This window comes from Lepidochelys kempii, chromosome 5 (genome assembly GCF_965140285.1).
Source record: "Lepidochelys kempii isolate rLepKem1 chromosome 5, rLepKem1.hap1, whole genome shotgun sequence".
Classification (NCBI taxonomy): Eukaryota; Metazoa; Chordata; order Testudines; family Cheloniidae; genus Lepidochelys; species Lepidochelys kempii.
In genome coordinates, this window is record NC_136384.1 from 13,219,072 (window position 1) to 13,241,547 (window position 22,476).

At 45.1% G+C, this 22,476-nt stretch overlaps 1 protein-coding gene across 1 annotated transcript in view; it reads right to left on the reverse strand.

Annotated features, from left to right (window-relative positions):
• The window catches only part of LOXHD1 (lipoxygenase homology PLAT domains 1), a 101,804-nt gene that overhangs the window by 42,764 nt on the left and 36,564 nt on the right, over positions 1–22,476 (reverse strand). Inside the window, exons 5-7 of the mRNA XM_073343459.2 lie at positions 15,303–15,488; positions 7,798–7,925; positions 2,884–3,001 (exon numbers count right to left, since the gene is read on the reverse strand). Of these exons, the coding sequence (XP_073199560.2) occupies positions 2,884–3,001; positions 7,798–7,925; positions 15,303–15,488 (432 nt within the window). The remainder of the gene's footprint in view (positions 1–2,883; positions 3,002–7,797; positions 7,926–15,302; positions 15,489–22,476) is intronic.

Genomic DNA, 22,476 nt, shown 5'->3' on the forward strand with positions numbered 1-22,476 from the left:
GACAGCTAAAATGCCAAATTCTGCAGTCAAGAAAGAGGACACTTTGAGTAAAAGCCCATCCTCGTTAAGTGGTGAAGGCAGAAATTAGAAAAAAATTCGGAATACATAACAAATAGAAAAAATGGGGGATAGAGTAGATAGCAATGAATATAAATTATAAGTTAATATGCACAAAAATTGATAAGGGAAGCTAAAGTCACCATGGAAAAAATCCATGGCTAGTAGGGCAAAGGAAAATAAAATGGAGCTGTTTTTTTAAAAGTATATTAGGAGCAAAAGAAACCCTAACAAAAATATAGGACCATTACTAAAAGGAGATGGAAAACTTGTTAATAATGATGTTGAAAAGGTAGAAATGTTTAATAAATATTTCTGTTCTGTATTTGGAAAGAAGCAGGTTGATGTACTTGTATCACATGATGAAAATGAAATACTTTCCAATCCATTAGTAACGAAGGATTATTAATTTAATTGGGAGTTAGGCACCTCATCTGCTTAGGCACTTTTGAATATCTCATTAGGCAGCTGTCTGCATCTTGAGATGCCTAAATACCTTTGGAAATCTGGCCCTTAGAAACCTACGGCTCTTAGAAACATAACCTTAGAAAGCTAAGTCTCATTGAAAATTTCACCCAAACACTCTCTTCCCCTTAAAGATTGAAAGGAAAACTTCAGAATATATGAGCTTGACATGCTTTGGGGAAAGTGTAGAGAGAGTGTAAGAACTCTGCCCTTACTGAATCTGCCAATTGACAAATGAGGCTCACTCAGAGTAACAGAAATGACCCTGCAATAAAAACTGTTACATTTGGGTTCAAATGTAGAGCAACTTTCCTGTGTCCTGAAATAATGACCATGGGGCTACAAACAAGAAAATTAGGTCAGAGGAAGAAGCAGTCTGGAGTCTCAGAGGGCATGCCCACACTACAGACTTAAGTCAACCTATGTTAGGTTGATTTACCGTGGTGGCTGATGTCCACACTACCCTCCTTCTGTCGGTGGTGCCTGTCCTCACCAGGAGTGCTTCCACTGACTGAAGAGGGGCAGTGTGGGGCGGCTGAGAGCCAGGGCCCCTGTTCCCTGAGAGGAGTGGGGAGGCAGCTGCCTGGGCTTCTCATCTCCCTGTTTCCCACCAGAAGCGGGGGCCAGCTGCCCAGGCTTCTCACCTCCCCATTTCCCACTGGGAAACAGGGGCCAGCCATCTGGGCTTCTCATCTCCCCGCTGGGAGAGGGGGCAACTGCCCAGGCTTCTTGGCTCCCTGAGTGGGGAGCTAGGGCAGGTGCAGCCTGCCTGGGAGTGGGGAGCCGGGTGCGCACAGCCTGGCAGGGAGCCGGGGGCTGCTGGGCTCTAGCTGCCCAACTTTCTTGTCAGTTTCACAACTCCAGCATGGAGCCCTGAAATTGACAGGACAGCCAAGAGCCTACCTAAGTAGTGCAGTGTCTACACTGTGACATCCTAAGTACGTCGGCATAAGCCCTACACCTCTCGTGGAGGTGGAGTTATTATGTTGCTGTAGTAGGGCACTTACATCAGCGCGACGAGGCTGTAGTGTTTACACTGACATAAGTAGGTCACCGTAACCTGCCCTACATCGACCTGTGTAGTGTAGACCAGACCTCACAGACCTTTCAAGAGCTGAACTAGAAAACAATACAAAAAACAGCCAAACCTAGAAACAGTTCTGCTGCTGAAGAGATATACAGCAACCCCTAAATGTGACTTGTCACAAATTCATCTCCTGGGGAAAATTATCTGGATTCTAAGTATCTCAATTTTGGCTTTACTTGTCGCTGGCATGCTAAGATAAGGGTGTAGATTCATGGCAGCTGAGTAGCACACTTCTAGCATCTGCAGCCTACACAGGGCAGAGGCAAGCAGAATGCCTTAGTCCATGCTGAATGGGGAATACCTTCGAATGCTCCTGACACTGCCTTAGGAAGAAGCAGCATGTGCCCCCCTAAGTATCTGCTGTCTGTGATACCTATGGTGATGGCCTTTGCTACATCCCATACCTGGAAACCCCACTGCAGTGCTGCCCCATATGCTTCTTGATCCCTCTTCCCAGCGCAGCCAGATTATTGGTTCCATTGGAAACACAAGAGAGAAAATAATCCATAGTTGCCATACGAAAAAAGAAAAAAAATTGCGTGGGGGATGGGAGATGCATTCCAGTTTTACAGGATTTACAGTTGCCCAGAACTGTCTTTTTATAATGCACCAGCCAGCTCAGCTGGTACTATGTACCCACACTTGCTAGTGAATGATCATTTCTTCAATGCACACACAGCAGCTCAGTTTTTCTAGATGTTCTCACTACATCATACAGTCCATAACATATTCCAGGTGCACTGGCACTGAGCCAGCGTTCTTTCCTAGTAAGGAAGACAGACGTTTAACAGCAGAGACTCCATTTGGGGAAAGTTATACATTGCATTTTTTCCCCTCCCGCACCCTCCAATCTCCTTGGTCTCAGATTCTGCCGGGATAAGAATTCAGAAACTGAAAGGAAAGAAACACTACAAGACTGTTAGGTTTCAGAGTAGCAGCCATGTTAGTCTGTATTCACAAAAAGAACAGGAGTACTTGTGGCACCTTAGAGACTAACCAATTTATTTGAGCATAAGCTTTCGTGAGCTACAGTTCACTTGCATCTGATGAAGTGAGCTGTAGCTCACGAAAGCTTATGCTCAAATAAATTGGTTAGTCTCTAAGGTGCCACAAGTACTCCTGTTCTTTTTACAAGAATGTTAATTATGGTGTGAATGAGAAAGGCAACTATTCCTACTCACAGCTTGGTCCCTTTCTGCTCTCCCGCCACTAGGGCTTGGGGCCTCGATAAAACAGAGTTCAGATTTGTGTACTGCATGAAGTAACCATGTTACCTTTTCCAGGAACCAGTCTGGACGTGTCCCCTTCCCATCAGTCCGGATCCTCATCTTCCTGAGTGGTGCAATATCTGCAATCTCCATGATAAAAGTGTCCTCCTGACCTCTCTCGAATCTGGAGAAATTAAAAGGTCACGCAGGTTTTGTATTATCTGGCTTGGTTTCTTGTGCTGATGCATTCACCATGCTCTGTGCATACTACAACTCAAACCAGGCCAGCAACCTCAGTAAAAATGGTTGTAAACCACCTGTTCTATGTGCACTGTTCTGGACTTGAGTTTCCCAGTCTGGTTATTGCATGCTAGCACGGTTCTGGCAAGCTTCCCCTGCCCAGTTGGGAGAGAGATTCTTTTTCCCTGAGAATTAAGCCAATACAAACCCCACTGTAGGTTGCCCAAGCTAATCTACAGCACGGCTCATTACTCTGGTTGTAACACAGATATAACTATGTTTATACCGTGCACATGCAAATTGTGTTGCTAGTAGAGATGGGGCAAAACTACAAACCTCATCTACATATCCCCAAACTTTTTGAGAGATTGAATCTGGAATTGAGGTTTGCAGATTGAAGCCATCTCCTGTTACACCTGGGACAGGCTAGTGTTTGGAAACTTGGCCTCAAGCCAGGGGTTGTATTCTGTCATGCTGTTGCACTATGCGGAGAAGAGAGTAGAGGGAACATTGGCCTTTGCTGCTGAGGAGCAACCAGGGGAAAAAGGGCCAACTGATGGGCTGGAATGTGCATCTTGAATGATGTAGTACGTTGGTTAAGTGTGTGTCTAGTTCACCAGCTGCTTAGTATCTATGCTTACAGTGAGAAATCCTGGACCCATTGAAGTCAACAGGAGTTTAACCTTTGATTCCAGAGGGGCCACTGTTCACCTATAGTGAGAAGCATGTGTTATTGCAGGCTGTCTACAGTCAATGCATCCCCCAGGCCCACCCTGTAATATCCCACACAGGCTGGCAGGATTGCTATAGACCTACAAGAAAATAGCCAACTACTAATCACTAGCTAGCAGGGCAGTTGGAGATAGGAATATTTGCATAAACTATTCCCCAAATCAACAGTGGAACGACCAGCCATCACTCTGGCTCCTCTGCTTATGTGTGATATGGTCTTCCCATTTGTCCGTCATTTAAAAGTTGTGAACATGAGGTTTTTTAGGGAACAGGGCATGTGTCTTCTCATGTGTTTGGACACAGCTTTGTACACTGCACTACTACAGCCTAGATAATAAATAGTAATGGTACCCCATTCCTGGCAGTGGGCTGTATCTGCTACCAGTTGTGAAACTCTGTGATATGAGGGAAACATTTCTTTCCAGCCTCTGGTCAGATTACACCCTATAGAGTAAATCTGATTATCCTTGAGCCATTATCTCAGCCTGCATAGCTGCAGATGCTACCAATAGTTTTGGCATGAGCTGCAAAATTTTCATCCAGACTTTAAATTCCCCAGATTTACAGAGGCATCAGGTGTGGGGTTTTGACTCAGGTACATTTCTAGGAATTAATGATTAAATTTACCTCACCCTCACCCTCATGAAAACTTGTGCTAAGTTCTTTGCCTCAGTTCCTTTCTGTGGTAGTGAATTCCAAGGTTCACTATACACTGTGGAAAATAATATTTCCTTTCATGATATAAGTGGATTGATTCTCCAGTTTCTAACTTTATAAGACAAAATGAAAAGGAGCAAACCATCACTTTTCATTATGAACACCTTTGTTTGTAAAGCTTTATGCCCCATCACACTTTTGTCCTTTCCAGGCTAAATAACTCTAGTCTAAGCAGTCTCCCATCAACCCGTTCTTTCAACCTCCTGTCATCAGTCAATATCCTGTTCAGAATTTGTAGGTTTCATATCCAACCCATTACTCACAAGAACTCATTACACTATAGGGAAACAATCGCCCTAAGGAAATGTACTGGAGGACCTAATTGGTCTTTTCTATCCCTAATTTATATGAGCATGAACATAAGAATTGTAAATCTGAATAAAAACTGGGGGCGGGGGCAGGGAAGGAATACTGGAGGAGATAAAGTATTTGGCAAAATGTCTTCTTCAGGACACTGAACCATTTGTCTGCAGGATTTCATTAAGCTTTCCTATCCATGCCTCCACTAAAAAATGTTTCTATTGTCTTGAGGTCTGGGCAATAAACAGTAATGTAACTAAAATCGCCTTAAATCTGTGACAGGTTAGAGAGTTGTTTCTTTGTAAGGTGGCGAGCTCCTGTCAGTGAGCTGGTACTGGATGGCCCCAATAAAGATGAAGTGTCTCTTTTAACAATTTTGTATTCAGTGCCTTCTACTCCCCCTCTCTCTGTCCAGTTGTGTGATGATTACAGATGTTTCCGTATGGGACTTGAATCAATGGAAGTTTGTGTTGTGAATTGCTGGGCTGAGAGACAACAGGAATTACAAGTAAACAGGCAGTGTGCACATTGTGTAAAGTTCCCGTCTGATGAGGGTGTAAAGGACAGCCATGCCAATGCAAGTAATGGGCAGGTTACAATCAATCTTGGGTCAGGAATGAGGGCCTGCAGTTGGGCCTGGAGCAGCTAGTTAACCCCTAATTAGCTGGATGGTCTGACTGGCTGAGTGGCATTGCCAGGACTGCTCTAAAGACCACTAGTAGCACTCAGCCAGGGGATGCTCACTGTGTATGCCCACAGCGTCAATCGCTCCATACCTGCCTTGTTCTCAGCCTTGCGCCAGCCTTGCTCCTATCCTGCTCCAGTCCACTCCAGCCCTACTTGGTTTCTGACTCCTTTTTCCTGACCCTCAGCTCTGGCTCCTGGATCTCGACTCTAGCACTAGGCTGGACAGCGGCTGCTCCGAGCACTAGGCTTGACTGCCCATGCTCTGGTCTGTGACATCTTGTGGGAGAGCTACAGTATGTGCAAACCTGCTTTATATATTGCACACATTAGCCGTTATTCCTTAGGCGTCACTCGCTGGCCATGTACTTTCGTTGCTGCTTCTGTTGCTTTTCACTATGTTTTGTGGGGCCCTGTCACAGCACACAATGTAGTATGTTGTGGTAAGGTCTCTTTAAAATTAGTCATAGAAGCTCTGTGGGCCTCCCTCAGTAGTTACAGTAATGTAAGTTATTTCCCGGCTTATTCAGTCAACGGGGGGAGTTTGGGATATCTACAGCTATCTTGAAGGACTCCTCTCCAGTGCCTGGGAGTCTCTCCCCATCCCTCATAGGCATTTTCAGCTGACACGTGACTGGTTTTGTTTCTTAAACAAGAAAAACAACAGTCCATCCCCCTCCCTGACCTGCTGGGGTTGCACATTGGGCTTAAAACACTGGAAGACAGACCCACAAAAGTGTAGGGAGCTGCAAAGGGCAGCAGGCGGGGGAAGGTCATCTCTCTGGTGCTCTTAGGTTAAAAGCACCTGAGCATGCCTGGAAACAAACTGTCTTCTGCGTGTCTCTGTCTGGATCCAAAAGCGATGGCATTCTGTAGCCTGCATGGCTCAGAAGGGAGCGTATCCACTCTGCTGGGTTGGGTCCTTTGAAGATGATGAAGAGATTTTAGGCAGAGGTAAATGCGATCTACCTTTCCAAAACAAAACAACAGCACCCTTCTCGTTACATAACGAAACACAGGAAGGCATCAAGGTCCTTTGAATATACTTGCCCATGTAACTATTCCTTACTGCCACCTGAAAATATACCATCTCTTCATCATCCTGGCCACAGAGCTCTTATTTTCAGTAGTACTAGTCAGTGTGCTATACACAGAACCAGAACTCAGTCAGTTAACATGCTACCAGGCTGTGGTCAAAGGTCTGGTGTCCCCTACAGCAAACTGGATCTAATTCTGTGGCTAGATCCTTGGATCCTGCAGCTTTCTGGTGTGGCAGCCTGGAAACGCTGTGGCAGCTTCGTATAAATATTAAAAATGGAGGGGTTTATTTAACTAAAATTGAAATGGAATTTTACAATCATTGCTGTCATCCCTGTGATATTCATTCCATGCTGTCCTCACATTTTGATAAGGTACAACTGGATGGCAGAAGATATCAGCGAGGATGCTGGTGGTTTTGGCAGATGAGTAAGGGTCAGTTTGAGCTTTTGGCATCTGGGAAGGTGATGGAGTCAGATTAGGATGATAAGGTACATATTTTAGCTGTGTCTGTGAAAGTGATCATCAGTGAAGTAATTACAAAGGTTATCTTGAGGCTACAGAGTACCTCCCCTTGGTATGGGTGGGTCAGTCCACATGGCTCTGTCAGCAGAATTACAGTGTCAGTTTACATTCAATCCGTGTTTTTTACATTTTCTTCACAACTATGAAAGATAAATTTATAAAATCCCCAAATCTTAGATTCTCCTGCAAAGGTGGATTCCACATCAGATACTGCTCCTATGATACCATGGAATATATAGGACCCTGGCTGTAGCTGACACAAGACTTTAGATGCCCCCTGACTTAAGCAATCGTTCTGTTCCGGAAAGCCTTGCGTAACTTGAATTTTGCAGAAGTCGGAAATGTATACCTGTACGTTACGCAAAAATTTCTGCAACTCGAAAATCCTATTTCTGGTTTATGGAACTTTTTCCATTAATGCGAATTTGCATAAGTAGGGTCTTATGTAACCCGGGGAGCATCTGTATTCACAATTTTCCTTATAATGTCTAGTTTTAAGACTGCATAGAAACAGGCTAAACTCCAAGATTTGTGCAAATGCCCAAGGATGATATATCACTTGTTGCACAGTATATTTCTTCCCACTGCGCTGTTAAGTCCGATACCACAACTTGGAAATGGTCAATGGCACGTTTGCCATTTACTTCAGTGGGAGCAGGAGCAGGGCCCTGACTGTGTTTAAATTTGAAAGCTGAGCTTTGTTGTTGCCTGTTTTTAAGGAACAAAGAGGACAAGATACTGTACCTCTCTCCATTTTTTTCCAGCCGCATCTCCTCAGTGTTCCCGCTGAATCCAAAGAGAGTCATGTAAACACTGGTATCCGTTCCAGCATTTTGGATATCTCCAGTCACAACTGTAACTTCATATAGAATCTGGCAAGGATTGAAACAATCATGAAGCGTCTCACTGCAAACAGCTATTCTTGATCCAAACAAAAGCCTAAGCAAAAAGCGAGTCAAACTCTGCAGTTTGTCTGCTTCTTTAAGTGTAGTTATCATTGCACTGTACCTTTAATACCGGTTCCCTTTATACTGATATTTTCTATTGCAAAGTTACTGGCCAAAACGTATTATGAAATATTTTCCTTTTTCATCACCTAACCCTTTTCAGGGGGTTTGACAGCCCCCACAATGTGTCTGAGTGTGAGAGAGACTCTGTTATTACTACACCCATACACACTTTGGAAGTGATAGGCATCTGATGAACTGCGAGGCAGAGATAAATGGCAATGATCATACAGCTTTGTCTATTTCATCTGCACTCTGCCCAGAAATCCATCTCCCTCGAGACTGTTTCGATATTCCAGCCCCGCCCCAAGCAGCTTCAAACTGCTGCCACTTTAAAAAATCAACTTGTAGGAAAATGTTTGTTTCTTCTCCTCAAATACAGTATCCCCCGTGACCTGCCTCCCCAAACGTTACTGCTCTGATGCCCAGAGTGGACAATATTCAGTCCTGCTTCAGTGACAGGTTTAAAGCCTGATACATATCTCACCACATTGCACAGCAAGAATTAGAATCTGGTCTACAGTACGCGGTTATTTCGGAATTAGCCGAGTTACTTCGAAATAAAACTGATTCCATCCACACCACCAAACCAGTTTTTTTTTTATTTAAGGGGCTCTTGAATCCAATTTCTGTACTCCACCTTGGCAAGTGGAGTAGTGCTAAAATCGAGATCGCAGTTCCGGGTTACAGGTACTGTGGTCGAATTCGACATTATTGGCCTCCGGGAGGTATCCCAGAATGCTCCCTTGTGACCGCTCTGGACAACACTCTCAACTCCGATACACTAGCCAGGTTAGCAGTAAAAGCCCCGGGAACTTTTGAATTTCCTGTTTCGTCACCATCAGCACAGGTGACCATCAGCACAGTCCACCATCACAGGCGACCATGCAGAGTCCACCATCACAGAGACTAAGCAGTCCCGGATTTGCAGACGAGCTCCAGCATGGTCCGAACGGGAGGTGCTGGATCTCATTGCATGCTGGGGAGACGAATCTGTTATGGCAGAACTACATTCCAAAAAAAGAAACGCAAATACGTATGCTAAAGTCTCCAGGGCCACAACGGAAAGAGGCTACTCCAGGGACAAAGAGCAGTGTCGTACAAAAATCAAGGAGCTCAGGCAAGTGTACCAAAAAGCCAGGGAGGCGAATCGGTGCTCTGGGTCACAGCCCCATACATGCCGCTTCTACCGTGAGCTGCATGCAATTATGGGGGGTGATGCCACCACAACCCCACCACTGTCCGTGGACACCTGCAAGGGGGAGTAGCATGGAGCAAGGAGGATGAGTTTTTGGAGGACGAAGAGGAGGAGGAGGAGGAGGACAGTGCACAGGCAGCAAGTAGGGAATCCATTTCCTCCCCTAGCCAGAAACTATTCTTAACGCTGGAGACAATAGCCTCCCCCCACTCCCAAGGCATGCTCCCGGACCATCACCCCAGAGAAGGCACTTCTGGTGAGTGAGAGCTTGATCGGAGCCACGCGGTGGGGGAAAACCCAGCTGTGCTGGGCTGTTCGCATTTAGTTTAAAGGGCTAGCTCATCCTTGCTCAGAGCCTCATCGGAGCCATGCAGTGGGAGGGGGGGAGTGGGGGAGCGTGTTGTGTGAAGCGATCATCCCAGAGAGCCTGGCAGTTTGAAAACATTGAAATGAATGCGGAAGAAGCAGAATCCTGCGTGCTCTTTGGGCTTACCATGGCTGCCTGCAAGCTGCATTCTGCTGCCCAGCCGCATCAATAACGTCGATGGCTTACTCACACCAAAGTGGCAGGCACTTCAGTATAAGAAGCAAAATGCGACCTTGTACAGAAAGAACATGTGTTGTTTACTGTGAATTGCCTGTTTCACTGAGAAAGAGTGTCCCCTTTGTTCTCTAGAATGTATCTTTTAAAATACCACCCTCCCCTTTTTCTCCTCCCGCCAGTGCAAATGTTTCAACCCGGCCCCTATCTACTGCGTCCCAGAGGCTGGTCCAGATTAGAAGGCAGAAAAAACGAACTTGGGACGATATGTTCGCCGAGCTCATGCAGTCCTCCCACACTGATAGGGCCCAGCTGAATGCGTGGAGGCAAACAATTGCGGAGTTGCGTAAAGCATTACATGAATACGAAGAGAGGAGGGACACGCGCAATGAGAGCAGGCAGGATGCTATGGTCAAGCTCATGGGGGAGCAAACTGACATGCTCCGCTGTATGATGGATCTAATGCGGGAAAGGCAGCAAGACCACAGACTGCCACTGCAGCCCCTGTATAACCGCCCTCCTCCAAGTTCCATAGCCTCCTCACGCAGACGCCCAAGAACACGTTGGGGGAGGCTAAGGGGACCCACACAGTCAACCCCAGAGGATTGCACAAGCAGCAGAAAGCTGGCATATCCAAAATTTTGATTTGGTTTCTGGACTTGTCCTTCCCTCCTCCTCCACCCCCATAACCCAATCCCTCCCCCCACTCCCCCGCCATCTAGCTTCTGATTTCTCTCAATGTTTGGTGCAACAAATAATAAAAAACAGTTTTTAAACAATTGTGACTTTATTTCCTTTCATATATATAGCGGGCGGGTAACTTTAAGAGAAACAAACACAACTGTCACACCGTAGCCTGGCCAGTCATGAAACTGATTTTCAAAGCTTCTCCAATGTGCAGCGCAATCTGCTGCGCTTTTCTAATCACCCTGTTGTCTGGCTGTGCTAAACTGGCTGCCTGGTGAGTTGCCTCAACCTCCCACCCCGCCATTGACGTCTCCCCCTTACTCTCACAGATATCGTGGAGCACACAACAAGCAGCAATTACAACTGGAATATTGGTTGTGCTGAGATTTAACCGAGTCAGTAAACTGCACCAGTGCACTTTTAGATGTCCAAATGCACGTTCTACCACCATTCTGCACTTGCTCAGCCTATAGTTGAACGGCTTCTGACTGCTGTCCAGGGTGCCTGTGTACGGCTTCATGAGCCATGGCATTAAGGGGTAGGCTGGGTCCCCAAGGATAACTATAGGCATTTCAACATCCCCAACAGTAATTTTCTGGTCTGGGAAGTAAGTCCCTTCCTGCAGCTCTTTAAACAGACCAGAGTTCCTGAAGCTGCGAGTGTCATGCACCTTTCCCAGCCATCCCACGATGATGTCGGTGAAACGTCCCTTGTGATCCACCAGTGCTTGCAGCACCATGGAAAAATTGTGGTTTATGTACTGGCCGCCCCGGTGTTCCAGAGCCAAGATAGGGATATGTGTTCCATCTATCGCCCCACCACAGTTAGGGAGCCCCAGCATATTAAAGCCATCCACAATGGTCTGCACATTTACCAAAGTCACTATCCTTGATAGCAGCCGGTCAATGATTGCGTTGGCTACTTGCAGGACAGCAGCTCCCACAGTAGATTTGTCCACTCCAAACTGATTCCCGACTGACCGGTAGCTGTTGGGTGTTGCAAGCTTCCACAGGGCTATGGCCACTCGCTTCTCAACTGTAAGGGCTGCTCTCATTTTGATGTCTTTGTGCTTCAGGGGACAGCAAGTCACAAAGTTCCATGAAAGTGGCCCTATGCATTCGAAAGTTTCGCAGCCACTGGGAATCATCCCATACCTGCAATACTATGTGGTCCCACTAGTCTGTGCTTGTTTCCCGGGCCCAGAATCAGTGTTCCACTGCATGAACCTGGCCCAACGCCACCATGATCTCCCCATCGCCACACGCCATGCTTCTAGGAACGTCTGTGTCCATGTCCTCATCAGTATAGTAATCGCACTGTCGTCGCTTCCTCGCCCGGTACTGCACATACTGCTGGATAACGCGCGAGGTATTTACAATGGTCAAAACTGCAGTGGAGATCTGAGCGGGCTCTATGGCTATGGTGCGCCTGCATGGGTATTCCTGGGAAAAGGGCACGAAATGTAGGAGAGCAGAGTGGCAGTGGAAGAGGTGCTGTTTGGTTCACGGTAGCCGAAAAAAGGCGGGAAATGGTTGTCTTCTGTAGCTTTCACGGAGGCGGGAGCCCAGGACAGACAACATGGAGAAGCTTGGTAGCGCGGCAAGAGCGGGAGAACAGAGTTGGCGGCAGAAGGTGTGCTGCTCGGTTCATGATGGCCGAGCAGAGTTGGCAGTGGAAGCGGTCGATGAGGAAGAGAAAGAGTCGATACTAGAGATTACAAGAGGAAATGCGGGGTGGATTCATAGTAGCAGGAGTGCACTGTCTGCTAAAAGCAGTATGGCGTCTGTATGCCAAAAAGGCGCAAAACGATTGTCTGCCATAGTTTTCACAAAGGGAGAAGCGACTGACGACACACACCCAGAAACACCTGTGAGAATGTGTTTGCCCCGTCATGCACTGGGAGCTTAACCCAGAATTCCAATGGGCGGTGGAGACTGCAGGAACTGTGGGATAGCTACCCACAGTGCACCGCTCCGACATTCGATGCTAGCCTCGGTACTGTGGATGCAGTGTGCCAGATTCATGCACTTACTGGGGATACAGAAGACCAAATGTATAAAATCGCTTCAGAAAATTCAAATAGAATAAATTCGAAATAATTTCATACTTTAGACATACCCATAGACTCATAGAATATCAGGGTTGGAAGGGACCTCAGGGGGTCATCTAGTCCAACCCCCTGCTGAAAGCAGGACCAATCCCCAACTAAATCATCCCAGCCAAGACTTTGTCAAGCCTGACCTTAAAAACCTCTAAGGAAGGAGATTCCACCATGTCCCTAGGTAACCCATTCCAGTGTTTCACCACCCTCCTAGTGAAAAAGTTTTTCCTAATATCCAACCTAGATCTCCCCCACTGCAACTTGAGACCATTACTCCTCGATCTGTCATCTGGTACCACTTATAACAGTCTAGATCCATCCTCTTTGGAACCCCCTTTCAGGTAGTTGAAAGCAGCTATCAAATTCCCCCTCATTCTTCTCTTCTGCAGACTAAATAATCCCAGTTCCCTCAGCTTCTCCTCATCAGTCATGTGCTCCATCCCCCTGATCATTTTTGTTGCCCTCTGCTGGACTCTCTCCAATTTGTCCATGTCCTTTCTGTAGTGGGGGGTCCCAAAACTGGACACAGTTCTCCAGATGAGGCCTCACCAATGCCGAATATAGGGGAATGATCATGTCCCTCGATCCGCTGGCAATGCTCTTACTTATACAGCCCAAAATGCTGTTAGCTTTCGTGGCAACAAGGGCACACTGTTGACTCATATCCAACTTCTCATCCACTGTAACCCCTAGGTCCCTTTTTCCAGAACTGCTGCCTAGCTACTCGGTCCCTAGTCTGTAGCAGTGCATGGGATTCTTCCATCCCAAGTGCAGAATTGGGTGTCTTAGCCATGGCAAAATGGAGATTCCCACTCTCCCAGTGCGATACACAGTACTTGCATCTAGCTCTGGAAGGTCCCAAGATATCAGACTTTAAAGTTGTGCCAGCTTATGCATAGGAATGCTACTTGGGGTCGTTTTCAACATATTAGTTTTACTTTATTCTCTTTCTCTGAGATGTAAACAGCTGGACTCATGGGGTAAAATATTTCAAAAGCACCTACGTGATTTAGGTCCCTGAGTCCCAATGCTCCATGGGACTCTCAATAACATTTCAAAAAGCACCTAAGTGACCTAGAAGTCCCTCTGAAAGTCAATGGGACTTAGTTACCTAAGTCACTTAGGCACTCTTGCAGATGTTTTTCATGGTAACTAAGGCCCTTGGGTTTATCAGTGGAGGGATATCTGAAACTGTCCCAATACACTGTACTCCTTATTGGTGTGATACGTTATGTAGGTTTTATAGGCATCAGTCATGGATGCCACATTATTCAAGAGTGTCAAAGGAATAGGAGGGAAAATAAATTAAAACTGATACATTTAAATTATGCGGCAGCTGTGCAGGAGGTGAAGAAAAATCATACCATTAACTTTCCAAAAATAGTTAAAGGTGCCAGTCCTCACCAATGCCAACAAATTTGGAGTTTCTGATCCAAGACATTTATAAGGAAAGATGGGACAGGATATGTTATGAACTGTTCGAAAAGTGAAACCTACCCTTCAGTATTTGAACTCTCAGCTCTCAGACACTGTCCCTAATTTCCCCTAAATTTTCCAGCAAAATTCTGGCATAACTTCACATATGAGATTTCAGGTGGGTGGAATTACTTTTGGTAAACTTAAGGAAGTGGTGGGCAACACTGAGCTTTTAATGGAAAACTAAGCTTAAACCTTAATTAGCATCAATATTGATTTATGGATGACACATTAGAGGAGGTCTCTGGTGTGACTCTTTGAAAGCTGTCAAGGTGAAAGTTAAAGAACTGGTGGAACGTTTCAGATAAAGGAGATCTTAGTCCCGGTTTTCTGCCCAAAGTCTTCTTTATGAGTGCACTAGGTTCTACTGTTGAAGGCTGTGTGCAGTGGCTGTGTCTGTCAGTAGAAAATGTTATTATACTTCTGTTTGTCTGGGGTACAAAAAAGATTTTATGAGTAAATTTCATTTAATTGCAAGTCAGGAGCAATGTATGAAATTACTGTTTTACCAGTAGGGTGATTTAGCTGTGAATATAGATTTACCAACAGAGATTTCAGACCAAAACTGTATTATTGTCTCACTCGTCAACATTATTGTCTGCTAGTATTTCCATTATGAATCTTATTTCCAAGGACTGCATAATTCAGGCTTTTTAAATTTGTATTGGGTTAAAATATAGCACACAACATCTCATCTCAAATGTTTATATATATATATATATATAGTGGTTTTTGTCTTTTCTTTTTAATTTTTCTTGGCTATATTTGATTTAAATCATTTGGTACTTGATTCAACAGATAAGCAAAGCTATAAAAGTCTAATGGTTTCCAGATGCTTTCTTTTAATTGAGCAAAAACAAAAATATTTTTTTTCTGAAACACAAACTTTGTACAAAAACAATCCGCAAACTTCATTCAAACAAAAAGTCACATCTTACTTTGTTAACTTTGAAATTATTTCCTGTGCATACAATATAACAGATTAGAAATTATTTTTTTAGAATTGTAAATATATACAGTGCTTTATCACAGGTAATGATACTAAGCAAAAATTATAAATAAATAATAAATATACCTTTTAAAAATAAGAAACCCAAACCTCATGTAGAAAGTACAGTAGTTTACAAATGTATTCACTGTAGTTATGTTATAATCTGTTACCATATATGGCACATACACACTTATATAGAGGTAGGTTTTAATTTAATTGCTAAAGAGTAACAACATCTTAGAACATACCTTGTGGCCAATGTTAACACAATCTGCATCCAGGATGTTGAAGACACGTGAAGTGAGACCATCCCCTCGATCCCTGGCCAGCCAGCATTTACAGACAAAGGTATACATGACCCCTTTAGTGGGCACAATGAGTGTTAGCTCTTCTACTAGCCAGGAGCTCTCTGGTGTGGCACCATCATGACCCAGCTACAACATTCAGAGAGATAAAAACATTGACTGTTAAAGGAAGTATAGATGTATCCAGGGATCCTAATAGGAAATGATCAGACCAGATGTTTTAATTGGTAATGACAGCCAAAGCCAGTTTATTTCATGTACTGCTGAAATGCAGTCACCTCCAGGATGGAACAGAGCAGATGAAAAACAATGCATGACATTTCTACATGAAAGGAAGGATGTCAGTGTCCACTGCAGTTAATACTAGTTAAGGTGCTCAGATATCATACTGATGGCCATGATTTTAAAACCTAGACAGAAGTGAAGGACAATACAATACCCTAATTGTATATACGTGTGTGTGTGTGTGGGAAAAGTGATATTAAAAAGGCAGAATGCAACTGCCCACATTGAAACATGGTCAAGAAACACCCCTATTGTTGCAAAAAGTACCACACCTATTACAGCATCACCCCCTTCCACTCCACCAACAATAGCAGTTATGACCACCCACTTGTTGGCTCCGCTTAGTTGGCATTTTCTTCCCTGCCATTCCCCATGTACAGAATGGCCTCATCACACCCTGTAAGGCCATACACCCCCTCCCATACACACACCAACCCCCCATATGTATGTCTGTATATAAAAATACATATATCGGATTGCTTCCCTCTTCCCTAACTTTGGTATGTGGCTCATTTTCTTGAATTGTAAGCTCTTCCGGGCAGGAACTGTGTCTGCTTCTCAGTGGGGCCCCAATGTTGATCAGAGTCTCTAACTGCTACTGTACTATAAATATTAAATGGATCTTTAAATGACCATTTGGTTCCAGGACCTCTGGAAGGCTGGTCCAAGGGGCACTAGCTTAGGAATTGGGGGACCTCGGTTTAATTTCCTGCTCTGCCATAGACTTTCTGTATGGCCTTGGACAAGTCACCTAGTCTCTCTGTGCCTTAGTTCCCCGTCTGTAAAATGGAGATAATGGTCCTTCCATAGCTCCCAGGGATGGCGTGAGGATAAATACATTAAAGATTGTGAGGCACTGAGGGTACGTCTACACTGCAATTAAAACATCCATGGCACTCGGAGCCTGGGTCAGCTCCCTCAGAGAGACCAGCCTGAGCCCAAACATCTACACTGAGACTTTAGAGCCCCATGGCCTGAGTCAGCTGACCTGGGCCAGCAGTGGCCATGCCACAATGCAGACAAACCCTCAGATACTATGGTGATGGTGCCATCTGCTTATCTTAGATAGACAGCTGAAAGCTGGTCCCGAAGCAGCACAGTAACCCCAGCACTATGCTGAGCATTGGTTCAGTACTGACTCAGTGTGAAGAATGCCTCATATTTAGTTATCATCATTCTGCACCTCCTTGAAGCGTCTCCCAGCCTTCGCCTATGAGATCTGACACATCACAGCTGGAGATGGTACAGCTGCAGTCAACTGCTAATCCTTCAAACTCCTCTCCAAGAACGTGTGTGTCACTGTTAAATAACTGGGGAGATTAATCTTAGCACATCCCTAACAGCATAATTCTGTATCCCAATCACAAAAAGCAAACTTCTCTCCGTCAGTCATTCTAATGAACAATCTGTTCATAACAGGCTGGAAATAAGAGCTGCCTGCAGTTCATTATTTTCAAAGCAAAACTTATGCATCATTAAGAGATACAGAACTCTTAGCTCTCAACTATTACAAATTATTTTCTGAACCCCTCTAAATATAAAATAACTTTTTAAGAATAACAGCTCTATCGAGGATGAGAGGTCTGTATCTTACTCCACCCAAAAACAAATGATCATTTTATCAAACAGTCTCAACCATCACTCCTATTAGGAATATTATTACACCGATAATGTCTGTGCAGCCGCAGACAATTGATGCTAACCACTCGGGACGTTCAAGTGCACAGTGGATGCAATAATTCTCAGATTCCGAGGGGGGTGTGGAGAATGCACTTGCTTTTCCGCACCCTCCCTGCCAACATAGCAGCCCTTATGAGAACACGTGCACTGTTTCTTTAAATCTGTAGGAAGATGCCAGGAATGAGGAGGATGGGGAAGTCCTAGAAAGCAGACACAGAGTAGCTTTAGGGGAAATTCTGTTGGGACTCCTGTGAAAGTCTGCTTCTTGTCTCAATTCATTACAAATGTCCCACTAGGCATCATTCTGGGACACCTCTTGACATCAACATTTGCATTCTGGGCTACCTTTGAGAATCCAGAAGACCAGCAGACTTTCATCGGTCCTCTAGGCTGACTAGGTGTCTGGTTTTTGACCAGAACATCCGGTTGAAAAGGGATCCTGGAGGCTCACCGGGCCATTGAATCTCTGGTTTGCAGCACCGCACAGGGAACTGTGGCCAATGGGAGCTGCAGGGGTGGCGCCTGTGGATGGGGCAGCGCGCAGAGTAGCCTAGCTGTGCCTCCGCATAGGAGCTGGAGGAGGAACATGCTGCTGCTTCTGGGAGCTGCTTGAGATAAACGCCACCCAGAGCCTGCACCCTGACCCCTCCCCCGTGCCCCGACCCCCTGCCCCAGCCCTGAGCCCCCTCCCACCCTCCGAACCCCTCAGTCCAAACCTGGAGCACCCTCCTGCACCCCAAACCCCTCATCCCCGGCCCCACCCAGAGCCTGCATCCCTAGCTGGAGCCCTCACACCCATCCCTCACTCCAAACCCCTCAGACCCAGTCTGGAGTCCCCTCCTGTACCCCAAATCCCTCATTCCTGGCTCCACATCAGAGCCCACACCCCCAGCTGGAGCTCTCACTCCCACACACACCCCAAGCCCCTCCTGCACCCTGAACTCCTCATTTCTGATCCCATCTCAGAACCCACACCCCCCAGCCCAGATCCCGTAGCTCCTCCCAAACCCCAAATCCCTGCCTCAGTTTGGAGCCCCTTCCCATACTCCAAAACCCTTAGCTCCACCCCCTAGCCCAGAACCCCCTCCTGCACCCCAAACCCCTCATCCCGGTCCCCACCCCAGAGCCTGCACCCCCCAATTGGAGCCCTCACCCCTCTCTCATTCCAACCAAGTGCCTCAGCCTGGAGCCCCCTCCTGCATTCTGAACTCCTCATTTCTGCGCCCCCCCGCCCCCAGAGCCTGCATCCCCCACTGGAGCCCTCACCCCCTCCTGCACTCCAGCCCCCTGAGCTAATGCGGTGAAAATGAGTGAGTGAGTGAGGGTGAGGAGAGCGAGCAACACAAAGAGGGGGATAGAGTGAGTGGGGGGCGGGGTCTTGGAGAAGGGGCAGGGCATGGATGGGGCCTCAGAGGAGGGGCAGGGCAGGGGATGAGGCAAGGGTGTTCAGTTTTGTGGGAGTAGAAAGTCGGCAACCCTAAGGTTTTAAACATTGGTCTGAGGACTGGAGTTAAAACTTAGTTCAGTGCTGAATTACCCCTACAGCATGGTCAGTGCGGCATTCAGAACATAACTCTGGGATTATTTAATTTTGAGTTTTCTTAGCAAGTTACTTTTGAGCCTGCAGGAATGGTAAATAGCTGTCATATTTGTTCCTTTTCAAAATGAATCGTGCAATAAGCCACATCAATACATTGCATGGTCTTAAGTCATAATCACACCAGAGGGTAGTCTCTGAACATAGAGCCATAATGACCACCTGGGAAGACTGATGATATTTCTGGCTGGGATGCTGAAAGGATCCTAACGAAGCAGAATTTCAGAGAGACTTGGGTGCCTAACCTCACAGCTGCTTTGAAAATCCTAGTCACTGTTGTTATTTCTCAGAGTCTAAAGTTTGCTAGGCTCTTCACAATACTGATAATAAGGCAGGGAGCCTGCCCTTAAGAGCCTACAATCAAATTTCAGATGTGACACAACAATAGGGTAAACTAAAAAAACAGAAGGGGAAAGAACAGACAAAGGTCACAGCAAAGAGATTACATGGTTAGGGTCTGATGCTCGGAGGTGCTGAGAATCTCCCGGACTCCTGAGAGCAGAGAATGCTCAGTGTCTTTCCAGATCAGGTCAAGCACACAGCACAGTGGGGCAGAATTTGTAACAACGAAATGAGCTCGGCTCTTTCTGGTAGGTATCATGTCAGAGGTGAATCTTGTGGAGGGATTTGAATGAGGACAGGACATAGATTCCTGGCATATCAGCCCAAGAAAGACACCCCATGCACAGGGGGAAATGTGGAATTTTAAATAATATTGTGATTCTCTGTGGCAGTCGAAATCAAAGATGCTGGGCTATTTTTCTTTATTAGGAGAAAAAAATGAACATGAGTTTAAGAAAGCACTATTCAGTGTTCACCAAGTGCCTGCCTGTCGTTTCCTGCGACTACCAGGTGTCCACATTATTTTTATTTCAATGTGTAAATTAAAATTTATCATGACAAAGTTTTAGAGATGTAGGCAAAGCAGGCAGCAAAGGGGCCTTCTCATATCACTCAAATCTTCATTGTGTCTGTCTTTAAAATACATGATTACAAACTGCATCACAGTGCAGATATTACTATGCTAGTAAAGCCAGTCGAACAGAGTACAGAGACTATTCCAGCATCTTCTGCAATATACTTTGTTATTTCTGCTCAAGAATTTATGTCTATAACCTCTCACGTTCTGCTAATAGCAAGCAAATGCCAATTCCAAATACCCAGGTGTTCTTCACCTCCACCAAGTAGATAACTAGCAAGCAATTTTCTTCCCCAGTACCTCTAAAGGGTACAATATTGTACAAGAAAAGAAGCACATGTGCCATGGCAGCCAATGCAGATTGGCTTGTGGATGTCATACTGAGATGCATTTTAACCAGGAGAGACTTTCCAGGCACAGGGGACGGCATGAAAAGAGGCACAAAACCCTGAGTGGGTGACTATCAAAACAGAGGCAGGGCACATTAAAAAGGAAAAATGGGCAAATGAATAGGAGGGTGGATAGGATAATGATAGGGCCTATTGAGGCTTTAGGAGCCCAAGTGGCCAGAGGCTAGCTTAAAAGCTGTGTGTTATTTCTTGATTTTTATTCTTCTCTCTCTCTCTCTCTCTCTCTCTCTCTCAATTTCACCTTCACATCATTTCCTTCCCCCCTTTTCCTCTCTATTATTTTCTCCCCTCGTCCTGCCTGTCTCCCTTCTCACAGTGTCCCTACCTACTTCACACTTCCTTCTCTGATTCCCCATTCCCTCTCTTCCTCCCACCATTCCTGCTCATTTCTTTATCCTTCTTTCCCCAGACTGCTGGTTTTCTCTCCTTTCCTCTTGAACAGTTTGGTGGAGGCCAATACTTGTTCACCCACAACTTACCTGCCCAGGTCAGAGGTACATTTACATATAAACATACACTGGAGAGGGAGGGGGAAGAGGCGTTATAACTTGCCTAACTTTGAAAATCTGCACCAAAAATGCTTGGATACAAATTGGCCTAACGTTAATAACTAGGCACTTAGAGTGCATTAAGGAAGTGGCTTGATAATAAACTAAAAGCTATTAGAAAGCACAGCTCAAGGTGTCAGAATGCATTGCTTGAATGGAAGTTAATGGAAGCATTACACTTTAACCATTACCTGCTGCAACAGGGCATGCAAGTTCAAGAGATTTTCAATTTGTTTAGGTTTCAGAGTAACAGCCGTGTTAGTCTGTATTCGTAAAAAGAAAAGGAGTACTTGTGGCACCTTAGAGACTAACCAATTTATTATTATTTATTTATTATTTATTATTATTTATAATATATTATAAATTGGTTAGTCTCTAAGGTGCCACAAGTACTCCTTTTCAATTTGTTTAGGAGTTCTCTCTCTTTGTATATTTCACTCCTCTCTCTCTCTCTAGACAAAAAAATTTAAAAAGGCTTGTCAGCACATCTGGAAAGTTAACAGCAACAGCTGGGCATGGCCTGGAATGGACTGCCTATTGAAATCCTCAGTCCTGGTGGGCTTCGGCTTGCAGAAAGACTGCAGTACTTGTGGGACTTGGGTTAACTTTCAGGAGGTGGTAACTGCCATGTGGAGCAAGAATTATTCATATTTTGACGATTCATACTACATTTAAACTCAGTGATGGGGAGTTTATGTAAATTCTGTCTCCCTGAGCCATAACAATGATAAAAAAAGAAAGGTTCCTTTTCTAGGAGCTCTGATCTGTGCACATTGCTTATGAGCCATGATTAATTCTCGTTTTTGAGGCCCTCCAAGCTCTGAAAACAATTTCCATGTTTAGCTAGAAAATTATACAAGATGTTTTTCTCACTGGAGGCAGCTTATGAAACTCAGAGGGAAGCACTGCAAAAATCAACAAGGGAAAAGGTGAATAGAGAATAGGAGCAGTGTTTTCCCCAGGAATTGAAATTAGGGTGTATGTGTTCAAATTTACAAGGGGGGCGGCAGGTCAGGGCCGCTGAGGGGTGAGACTGTGAGGGTGAAGGTGGGCTGCATGGCACCATAGTAAAAACTGAAAAATGTTTCATGACCATTTGATTAGATTTTACAATCATCACACAAATTAAAGTTGGCTACTCAAGCCTTCTATGAAGCACTACATCTACATCCTTCTTGGTTTCTTGTTATAATTGTGCACAACTCTGTTAATGAACTTCTTGAATGCAATGCATTCATCTTTGGTCGCTTCTCATATGTCCAGTACTTCCATTCCTTCAATTGATATGCTCATTAGTTCATTCACATGATCAGGCAGAAGGCGACTTCTTTCAAAACACAAAATTCTATTCAATGATGAAAAAGAACGCTCAGCTGTAGCTGTTGTGACTGGGAGTAGCAAGAGATGAATTCCTACTTCTTTCAGCCCAGGAAACATAGCATAAAGATCGAGTTGAGCCACTAGTGATGATAAAAAAGAAGTTGAGGTCAAATCTTCATTCATTCATCGTATGATATTCCACTCTGTGTGCAAATTCTCTCTTCTGTCCTGAGCACATGGCAGCCCCATTGCTGGTAGTGCCTCACTCCACTCAACTGTCGGTGTTTTATAGGAGAGGGATCTGTAAAAGCTACATAGAGGTTGAGTAGAATGTAGAAGTCGCTGTTGTAGATTTTTA